At 36.8% G+C, this 11838-nt stretch overlaps 1 protein-coding gene across 1 annotated transcript in view; it reads left to right on the top strand.

Annotated features, from left to right (window-relative positions):
- The window catches only part of ZNF215 (zinc finger protein 215), a 24648-nt gene extending 17219 nt beyond the window's left edge, over window positions 1-7429 (top strand). The window contains exons 5-7 of the mRNA XM_011954349.1: window positions 161-293; window positions 625-720; window positions 6588-7429. Of these exons, the coding sequence (XP_011809739.1) occupies window positions 161-293; window positions 625-720; window positions 6588-7429 (1071 nt within the window). The remainder of the gene's footprint in view (window positions 1-160; window positions 294-624; window positions 721-6587) is intronic.
- The last annotated feature ends 4409 nt before the right edge of the window (window positions 7430-11838 follow it).

Genomic DNA, 11838 nt, shown 5'->3' on the forward strand with positions numbered 1-11838 from the left:
CCTGGCCTTACAATTTGATTTTCATCACTTAGAACCTCAAACATTATCCTATCAATTTCTGGTGTATTCTGACTCCTACCCTATTCCTTCAAATCCATTTCTCCTCTGGTAGTGTTTTGGGGAGTGACACCTTTGATTAAAAAGGAACTTAATGTTTTAGGAACCAGTGACATTCAAAGATGTGGTTGTGGAATTCAGCAAGGAAGAGTGGGGGCAACTGGACTCTGCTGTAAAGAACCTGTACAGGAACGTGATGCTGGAAAACTTTAGGAACTTGAATTCGTTGCGTAAAGGTGGTTTCTATATGTTTACCTAATCTGTCCATTTAGTAGTCTCTTCCTACTGTTATAAGCTATAGGACTGCTGAAGTGACTAAGTTCACTTTTGGGTCGGGGTTCAGGTTTGCTAATATCCTTTGGACACAGTAGCTGACTTTCTGACTCAATCTGGTTGAAAGTCCTTTCTGATATTGAGCCAGAGATACACAAGTCTATGGTGCTCTTCTGGCCTTACCCTTCAGCAGCTTAGATTACTGTGTCAGGATAGAGTTATCTTCTCTATAAAAATGTCTGAAGTGTCATATATGTTTGTTGTTGTTGTTCTTTTTATTTTCTCCATGAACAGCATATCTACTTTCCAAACCAGTTGAGAGCCTTAAGTTGGAGAGTAAGAAAAAAAGATGGATAATGGAGAAAGAAATACCAAGGAAGACTATTTTTGGTAAGAATCAGGTAGATACGAGGCCATAGTAAGAAGCTTCTGTTTCTTAAACATACAGACAATGCACAACCCAATCTTTGAATTGTTAGTTGGGAAGGAGATAGCAAAACCTAAACTTTAGTGGGGAAAAACACATCATTGGCTTTTGTTCACAGGTTCTTTTTCTTATGTGGTAAAATAGTCACATAAGGTTAGGGATAGGACCACAGACACTTAAAGCTATGTGACCTGAGAGAGCCTTTCTGCCAGTTTCCTCATCTGTAACATAGAGTTAATAATAGTATCTACCTCCAGGTTACTGTGAGGACTAAATGAGTTGGTGTGCCTAGTACACTTAGAACAGTGCATGGTGCGGCCGGGCACGTTGGCTCACTCTTGTAATCCAGCACTTTGGGAGGCCGAGGTGGGCAGATGCCGAGGTCAGAAGATCGAGACCATCCTTGCCAACATGGTGAAACCCTGCCTCTACTAAAAAATACAAAAAATTACCCGGGCGTGGTGGCAGGCGCCTGTAGTCCCAGCTACTTGGGAGGCTGAGGCAGGAGAATGGCGTGAACTCGGGAGGCGGAGCTTGCAGTGAGCTGAGATAATGCCACTGCACTCCAGCCTGGGTGACAGAGAATGGTCATGGTAAGTGCTACATCAATGAAAATTAGCCCACCTAACTTTGAATGTTATTCTTTATTTTAAAGAAAATAAGTCAAGTTTATACTAGAGTGATTTCTAGTAATCTTCCATTTTTCCTCTTTTTTTTTTTTTTTTTAACTGTATCACTTATTTTATTTTCTGGAAACGGAGTTCTCACTGTGTTGCCCAGACTGGCCTCAAACTCCTGAGCTCAAGTGATCCTCCTGCCTCAGCTTCCACCTGGAGAACTTCTTAACTTTTGCCTTAACTCCCTATCTTCATCATTTTTGTTTATTCTTCATTCTTGTTAATACTTTGTAAGAGAAAATAAAATTGTGATATTAATATAAGTTCTAGTAAGTATAGAAAAGTAAAACAATGAATATAACTCGCTCATTACTTCAGTATCCACAGCTAGGCAGTATTAACATTTTTTTAAAGCCATTTTCTTTGTGATGTTGTATCTCTCAGGTTTCTGAATATTTCTTTTCTGAAATTGTAGAACAGTTTTCAAAATTTTTCCAGAATTCATCAGGAATACGTCATTTTATATCCTCTTTTCACCTAACATACCATCATGAGTGATTACCTATTTCACTAATCTTTGAAAATGTGGTTTGTAATTCCCATAAAATATTCAATTATATCATAATATATTTAACTATTCCCCCCGCCCTGCCACTGTTGGACATTTAGGTTGTTGCCAATTTTTCAGGCATGTCTGATAACTTCCATAGGGTACCCTATTAGAAGAAGAACTTGACATTAGAGTATAAATTTATTTAGTTGTCTTATATTATGCTAAATTGTCTACAGAAAGGTTATACCAATTCATGCTCTCACTAACAATAGAGTATTATTATCTCTTTATCATCATCCTAGCAAACACTGGGTATTATTTACATGAATTCTTTATTAATTTGATAAGCAAATTATTTTTTCTTCCTTTCTAAGGTAAATACCCTCTGTCCCTGCTCCCATTGTGCTTTGGACCTCATTTGCCCCTACCTTTTCTCATTTATATTTTCACCATTTCTGTCTCATTTATCCATCAGCTTTTTAACATTTTCTGGTCATTGCTGATTTTTAAAAGTTTTCTTTCAACCCTACATCCTCCTCTAGCTATTACTCTCTTTCTTACCTCTTCTTTGTAGCCAAACTTCTCAAGTACTTTATGATTGTTTTTCTTATTTCCTCACCTCCTATTCCATACCCCATTTCAATTTAGCTCTTACCCCAGACATTCACCTGAAACAGTTGTTGCTAAAGTTTTTAATGACTTCATGTAGCTAACTCCAGTAGATATTTTTGAGACATTCCTTATCTCACTTGAATTCTCAGCAGCAAGTTCCACTGTTAACTATGCCTCTTTCTTAAAACATTTTTAGGTTCTTGTAATACTTCTGATGTTCCTCTTTGGTTGGCTATTCTATCTCTGTCTTTTGCAGACTTAGCTTTCTGTAGCTATCTGATAAATTTCAGAGTTTGCCAACATTTTATTTTGTTTTGTCTTCTCTTCTTGCTCTTTTCTTCCCTAGTTTATTACATCCACAACTAAAACTTAAATTATTTCACATATATATAGGGGACTTACAGATGTATATCGTTAGATCAGACTTTTTCTCTGGAAATTTATATATGCTATGACATTTCTCTGGGATATCTTAAAGATGCCTTAAATTCCATGCAACCAAAGTCTGATTTTTTTTCCCTTTCTACTCTTCTATCATTCCCTGAGTAAATGACACTGCCCTCTACCTAGTTATACAAGATACAGTTTATTCTTGACACAGCTTCTTCTCCTTCACTTCTCTAATATTTGTTCCTTTTTACTTCCCCACTATCTCTTGAATGTCTCCACTTTTGTCCAACTGCAGTGCTGCTCTGCTAGTCCAGGTACCATCATCTCTCACCTGAACCACCACCTTGGCATACTTCTTAGCTCTATTATTCTTGTCCCAACTCCAATCTTGGAACCATACTGCAACCAAGGAGGTCAGATTTTGTGATCTGCATTTTTTAAATACTATATTGATTTCAGTATTGTTGATTTCACATTTTATTCTCTGCCTACTTCTCCAATCTCATCTTGCACCACATCCTCCCCTCCCTCTTTATACTCAAGCCACACCTATCTACTTTCAGCAAATCAACATCAAATATATATTAAGCATCTACATACTGTGTCCTAAGCACTCTCACAGGTGTTGGTGTGCAGCAGAGAAAAGATGATTCTAAAGGAATGCATTCTGGTTGTCCCTGGAATGTGGCTTGCTGTCTCCCATCCCAGCTTTTGACATAGAATGCTCTTCCCCCTGTCCTTTACCTAATTGACCCTTATTCCTCAGATCCCAAATAAGTGCACATTTCCTTAAGGAAGTCTTTCTGACTTGGTTTTTTCTGTTGTACACTTGTACAGCACCTTACTCTTCCTTTTAGCAGTTATCACAATTATATTTTACATATATCTCTGTGAATATTTGTCTCCCACATTAGGCTGTATGTTCCTTGAGGGTAGGCATAATGTTTCCTTTTACCCTACCTTTACATCTCCAGCCTGTGGTGCATATAGGAATCAGAGAAAAAAGGATGGATGGATAGATATTAGATAAGAAAGGTAAAAATTATTTTTTGGGTTGTCATTTAGTAAAGGGCTGTTTATGTGGTTTATTGGTTAAAACCGTAGGGGTTTTTAATTGATGTATTAACATCTTATGTAAATTCTGTAGATCACAGTTGTGGCAAATGGAATATCTCAGTTTTATTTTTTACTTTGATTCATGGTGTCTGCCACACGTTTTTTAAACTTATGTAACTGTATTTCCCCATTGTTTTATATCTGTTCATTTTATACATGTTTTTCCATCCTAAAACTAGGAAACATTTTCTGAGTATATTCTACTTTATCTATCTCCCCATCTAAACATAATAAATTAATCTGGAATTTACTTCAATAAATGTAAGTTATTTTCTCAAATAGTTAATGGATTGTGGTGGATTAAAGATGACTACAAAATCTATGTCATAGTCTCCATCATGATGTAGACTTTGCCAAGGCAGGAGGATTTCTTGAAGCCAGGAATTCAAGACCAGACTGGGCACCATGGCAAGACACCATCTCTACAAGAAATAAGCTGGGCGTGGTGGTGCATACCTGTAATCATAGCTGCTTAGAGGACTGCTTGAGTTCAGGAGTTGGAGGTTGCAGTGAGCTATGATTGTATCACTGCACTCCATCCTGGGCAACAGAGCAAGACCTTTTACTAAAAACATAATAATAAAAAAGAGTGAGGAAGTTATATGAGAAATGAGTTGTACAAACATGAGTAACAAAGATTTGATTAGCGAAATACAATTGGAAATTCTGCTATTACGTAAATACTACTAGAACACTGTTTTTGGTTATCTGTTGCTTTTAACAGATTACTCAAAACATAGTGACTTAAAAGAGCAATCATTTTATTCTCAAATTTTGTGAGTTGACTGAGGAGTTCTTACGTTTCATACGATGTTAGCTAGGATTGCAGTGTTCCAGGGCTCAAATGGGATGGAATGTCCAAGATGGCACATCATATGGGTGAAAGTTAATGCTGGCTGTTCCTCGGAACTTAACTGATCGTATGGGCCAGAGCACCTACATGTGGCCTCTCTTTGAGGCTTGGGCTTCTCACAGCAAGGTGGCGGGGTTCTGAAAGGCAACATTCTGAGAGAAATCAGAAGCTGTCACCTTAAAGGCTAGGTCCAGAAGTGGCAGAGTATCACTTCTGCCACATTCTATTGGCTTAGCAATCATTGGATCCGCCCAGATTCAAGGAGAAGCAGAATAAACTCTACTTCAGTATGGGGAGAGTGGCAAAGAATGTGCAGCCATTTTGATTTACATTAATCTCTCCTCTGGTTACAAAATACCTGTGTTCTTCCCCCTTGAAAAATACATTTACTCTCTCCTAAGACCCCCAAAGTCTTGCCTATTATGGCATCAAGGTTGAAGTCTAGGATCTCATCTAAATTAGGTCCAGGTTTGGAATACATTTCTCTCGCTGAAGACTTGTGAATTAAAGGAACAAGCTATCTGCCCCCACACACCCAATGTACACTGGTGAGGCAGAGACAGGAAATTTTTTAAAAGAATAGAACCAAAGCACAGATTTGATATGGGAGATGAAGGACAATGGTTATTCAGTTTTTTTATGGACTCCAGTATAAATATTAGAAAAGCAATGACTCAAACAAAAATGAAGACATTGAAGTTTTTTTCAACATGGAAGATGACTTCAGCCTCTCATTTGTTAAACTAGAGGGCTAAGATAGTCAAGTGGAGATGTCCTAGAGAGTGATGAAAACAAGGAACAGTAATGTGAGTACAAAGCTTACATGATTTGGTCACCAATAAATGTTGGAGAATAAAATTATTAGGCATACTTGAAGTTACAAGAAAAAAGTCAGTGAAAATTGCTAGAATATAGAGTATACAGAGTATATAGAAGCTAAGTGAGAGGAATTTTGAGAAATGAAGTGGAACATAAAACAGAAATTAGGACAGGTGAAAGGAAAAGACCCAATCTTAATTAGAACAGGTAAAGTTTTGAGTTCTAGGAAGTACAGTAGAAAACTACCAAAGCACTAATGTTGGAATCAGGAGTTATTTTGAGCCCAGAAAAAGGACTTCCTGCTATCTTACATTATAGTTCTTTTTGCCTTTGTTATATGTAGGGAGTAATTGTGGCTGTATGGAAAAGGAGGGGCACTAAGATTGCAAGTTTGCTTTTAGCTGGTTAAGGTATGGTGCCTGGGAATACAGACATATTCTTAAAATTAGGATTAAATTGGTATTTTATAGAAAGGAATATTTATTGTTGGTGAACAGCCTGGGATAAACAAGATGCTAGAAGAAGGAATATTAGAGCCTTCACACACTAGTTACGAACCAGTGATAACTTGAATTATGATATGCTATGCCACCCCCCATCCTTGTTCATATAACTATATTTTACTGGAGCCCTATATAGTTTTATATAGTTTTTTTAATATTCCCGAATAGCTCCATTTTATTTACTAACCACCTTTTAACATTTTTGTACCATTTATTTATTTTATAAGTATTTTTTTCTAACCTTGCCACACATTTCCATTCTGTGTTTAAGACACGTGATATATGCATGTACCTTATACAGTTCAGCCTCCATTTCCTAATGAAGCAGTTTCCTTTCTAGTTCATGGCATTTTTTATTTCTCTTTAGACATGCAGAGTATTTCTGGAGAAGAATCATCCCATGCAGTGATGATGACAAGGTTTACCGGAAGTGGACACCCTTCTTCAGATGTCTGGAAAGGTGAGAATTGGTTACATAGGAACCAGAGAAAATGGGACATAAATTTGCCACAAGAGGCTTTCATTCCTGAGACAACCTACACTGAGGAGGAAGATTTTGAATGTAGTGAAAATAAGGAAAGCTTTGATATTAATTCTGTTAGCTCAATTTGTGCTACACAACAGGGAATTTCTTCAAGAAAGGGGTCTCCAAAATGTGACAAGTTTAAAACTCACTTCAAATTTAATTTAGACTCAGTAGGTAAGCAACATTCAGAATATGAATATGGGAATGACTTGAGTCTAAGTACAGATATTCAGCACCAAAAAAGTCATACTACAATGAATTCCTATGAATGTTATCAATGTGGGAAAGGCTTCTGCCGAAGTTCATCCCTTATTCGACATCAGATCATTCACACAGGAGAGAAACCCTATAAATGCGGTGAATGTGGGAGATTCTTCAACCGACGTACAAACCTTACTAAGCATCAAAAACTTCATGCTGAAGCAAAGGCCTGCACAAGCAATAAATGTGGAAAGGCCTTCAGTAAAAGTGAAGACAGTAATAATCCAACACTCCATTTTGGAAATAATTTCTATGAATGTGTTAACTGTGGAAAATCCTTCAACCGGAGCTCCTCTCTTATTCGACACCAAATGATACATACAGGAGAGAAACCATTCAAATGTAAGGAATGTAATAAAGCCTTCAACAGGAGTTCAAACCTTGTTAAACATCAAAAACTGCATACTCGAGATAAGTCCTGAGAAAAGGAAAAAATGAAAGATTAATTACCTTCAGTCAGAATGCAGAACTCATTCAACATCATGAATTTATGCTGGATAAAATCTCATGAATATAATGTAAGAAAACATTTGTCAGATTATTCTTTAAATGATATCACAGAATTAAAATTGGATAGAAATATTATTGGATAGAAATCTGAAGGAATTTTCCTGGTTTTCAGATGAAGCCATAAGGCTTTGGAGTTAAACATGGTATCACCGTACAAGTGTTTGTGTATCATTATTTTGATATCCATTACCCTTATCTCTCCCTAGTTCATAAATAGGTCTATAGCATACTAATATCCACCTGATTTATTGATGTAGTAAACATTAGGCAAAACCAAACAATACTCTTGGAGTCGATATTTAACAAAACTCAGTCCTTATAAGAAGGTCACAAGAAATCAGGAGCTCATGAGAATATAAGAGAACGCTTCTAAGGACAGAAATCTCTGAATTAATGGCTAAGACAACAGTAACAGCCATTTACTCCATTCCCTTTGCTGTCTTGCTACTGAATGGAGACTAGAGTTGGGATAGGGTTATCAGTTGCAATGGGAGAAGTATGTATTGCTGTAAATCTATATGTATTGTTAAAATCTGCATTTGTTTAAAGTACAGCAGGTCCTTGAAAAATGTTTTTGTTTTGTTATAATGTTATAATTGTTATGATGTTGATGAGAAAAATATCGATTCCCAGCCAGGGACACTGTGTGGAGTTCACACACTCGCCCCATGTCTCCAGGTGCTCCAGTTTCAAACCCCAAAGATGTATACATTAGGTTAATTGACATATCTTAAGTTATCTCAGTCTGAGTTTGTAAGGGAGTGTGCCCTGCAGTGGAGTGGCTACTAATCAGGGTTGGTTCCCACCATTGCCCTGAGCTGCTAAGATGCTCTCTGTCCACCCATGACCCTGTACTGGAATAACAGGGTAAATAATTATCTTACCTGTTTTTATTAATCCTTCTTAAACGTGTATATAGCTCAGATTTATTTTAATGTCTAATATTGGAAGTGTTTGGGGTCTTTAGAAGTTTGACGATGTTGTGACGAGACATTTGTCATAGGAACTTAACTCTGGTTTTTATCCATTAGTCGACAGTAAAGTCGGTTTTGTTATACATCATTTCACTTAAAGTTGCAGTTTCTAAGAACCTATTGATGATGTTCAGTGCAGACTTACTGTACCTTTGGGAACTAGGCTGCAGAGACATCCATAGCCTTAGGTGTATCATTTATACCCGACATTATGAGGTTATTAAAGTCTCCTAATACTCTGTACACCAGAACTCTGCCTTCTGTAAACTACCTCAGGATCCCATCTGGTTCTTGAGCCAAGAAAGTATGACTTAATCTGCCCCAAAAAATTCACACTGGAGACATTCCCAATTAATGATGATGGTAGCTTTTTGTGAAAGTTCATACTTTATTCAAAGGCAGAAAAGGTATACTGGAGTGAACTCCTATGATTAGTTAAATAATGTCAGAATCTATGTTTGTTCATCCTTTATATTATAACACAAGTTTTATTAGGACAAAGCCCTACATAAGTAATTGATACAGAAATTCGTATAAACAAGAGGTAACTTGTAGAGAAGCCTAACAAGAGAAAAGCACTCTGAATGTAAAAAATTCTTGAGGTATAGTTCATTCATCAAAGTACTTACATTAATGGATTCTGACTTTTTAACTTTAGGTATTCCAAGTCCAATATTTCAGTTTTGAAAATAAGCTGTGATTTTCTTTTGGACGGTTGAAAGATAGAAGTACTATTTTCATTCTTTATATTCTTTGAACAAATAGCTATTTGAGCCTAAATAAAATACTTATTTTTTTCTCTTAAATCTCCAAGCTTTCTTTAAAAAGTGTTTACTATATTCATTAAGTTTAACATCACATAGTTTCAAATAATTTTTGGAGTACATTTAAAGCTCCTGCAGAGCATTTATAGCCAATTAACATCTTCTCACAGCCTTGTTCCACAAGCCTATTTATTTAGTACATTGTATTAGAGTTCTCTAGAAGGACAGAACCAATAGGATAGATGTATATATAAAGGGGAGTTTATTAAGGAGTATTGATTTACACAATCACAAAGTGAGGTCCCACAATAGGCTGTCTGCAAGCTGAGGAGCAAGAAAGCCAAGTCCCAATTTTACATAGAGTCCAAGTCCCAAAACCTCAAAAGTAGAGAAGCCAACAGTGCAGCCTTCAGTCTGTGGTTGAAGGTCCAAGAGTCCCAAAGCTGAAGAACTTGGAGTCTGATGTTTGAGGGTGGGAAGCATCCAGAACAGCAGGAAAAAGATGTAGGCCAGAAGACTAAACCAGTCTAGTCATTCCAATTTCTCCTGCCTTTTATTCTTGCCACACTGGCAGCTGATTAGATTGTGTCCACCCAGATTGAGGGTTTATCTGCCTTTCCTAGTCCGCTGACTCAAATGTTAATCTCCTTTGGCAACACCCTCACAGACACACTTGGGAACAATAATCAAGTTGGCACTCAATATTAATCATCACATATTTGAGTTTTACTATATACCATCAAAGGTAGATATCTAAGCTGAAACATGAAGAGTGTAGATTAACCAGGTTGTGTCTAGCAAGTGTGGAAATGTTAGGAGAGATGATAAAGGAAAAACAAGGGGCACAAAGCTATAAAGGGATGAGGGCATGGCATGTTCAGGAAACAAAGTTCACTTACTAGAATACAGCATTGGGAAAGAATGGAGCTTTCATTTCACATAGAAGTAAAGCTACAGAGAGACCCAAGGGGCACATCATGAGAGGTCTTGTAAGCCACTTTAGAAGTTTGAGCTTCAGCCTAAAGGTAATAGATAAAATTGTTAACTATACATTTAGTAGTCTGAAAATGCTAATTGAAATAACAAGACAAAACTCAAAAGGAGGAGAAAATCATTTGCTGCTGATATGGTTGACCATCATGACAACCTAATAAAATTCATTGAAAAACTTAGATTTAATAAATGAATTTAGATAAGGTAAATAAAGCAACTTTTCTCAAAAATAATCTTGAATAAGTGGAAAGCTATGTCTGGATGGGAAGACTGCTATTGAGATTTTGAGTCTCTACACATTAAACGACAAATGAAAAATTCTAATCAGATATTCAATGGGGAGGATTTATTTCACAAAATGATTATATAGTTTACTTTCTAGAAGTAAGAAAATAGTTGTGATCGTTTTTTTAAAAGCAAGGTAATGAGAACATTACTAGTAACATAGTGTGATACTAGTCTATTGACATGCGTGAGACAATTGTTTATAATTAGACCTAGATGTTTATAAGAATTTAGCATATAATAAACTGTCACTTCAAATTAGAGTGGAAACATTCAATATTTACATATATATCATATACAGATGTATACATATATGAATATATATGATATACATTGATATATTTTTTGAAAATTTGACCATGCTGTGGAAAACTGGTCTAAAAAGTTAAATGCCAGTCTCAACCAATAAACAAGGGAAATTTTCCATTTTCACTAATACTAAAATACTTAAAATACTTTCACTAATACTAAAATACTAAAATTGGGCTGATAGACAACATATAAAAAGGAACGATGACACTCAATTTTAGTGGGACTCTCAAGAAATGTAACTCACATGCCACTATGGGAATGCAAATAATTACTTTCTGGAGGGTCAACTTGACAATATATATTGAGAGTGTTTAAAAAGTCAAGTTACAGGAGGGAACAGCACAAGTTAGGATTCAAAAAATCACAAGACCTCATGAGCTCCAGAGAGTGACAAAGAATGCACAGTCTGCACAAAGGAAGAGCAATGGGAGTTGAAGAAAAGACCAGCATCCGGCCTACAAAGAGAGGAAGGAAGGAGCTGCGGAAGTCAGCCCGAGCAAGCAAAAAACAAGTATGAGTCAAGAACCACCAGATTCACACTGAGCAGCATCAACAATCACCTAGAGGTGAGGCCAAAGATGAGGATAATAGGGGTAAAGCAGGTGCTTCACCCAGACTCTCTTTCTTCTACTTAAATACATCATAAGCACCTTACTAGGCTGTCCAGCTATTTCATTTTTAGAGACTTGTAATCCAGGTGTCATTGCCATAGATTGCCATGGATTGATACTCTGATTATCCATGTGCTTTTCTGCAGCCTAATGCTGAATCCCACTTAGAGGATCTATTTTGTAGAGCTGCTTTGGTCCCAGTCTTCATTTTCCTCTGGGTCAGCAGGAAACAGATGTCATTCTAAATTTTAGAATAGGGGGCGGAGCAAGATGGCCGAATAGGAACAGCTCCAGTCTCCAACTCCCAGCGCGATGGACACAGAAGACCGGTGATTTCTGCATTTTGAACTGAGGTACTGGGGTCATCTCACTAGTGAGTGCC

Source organism: Colobus angolensis, unplaced genomic scaffold (genome assembly GCF_000951035.1).
Source record: "Colobus angolensis palliatus isolate OR3802 unplaced genomic scaffold, Cang.pa_1.0 Scaffold381, whole genome shotgun sequence".
Lineage (NCBI taxonomy): Eukaryota > Metazoa > Chordata > Mammalia > Primates > Cercopithecidae > Colobus > Colobus angolensis.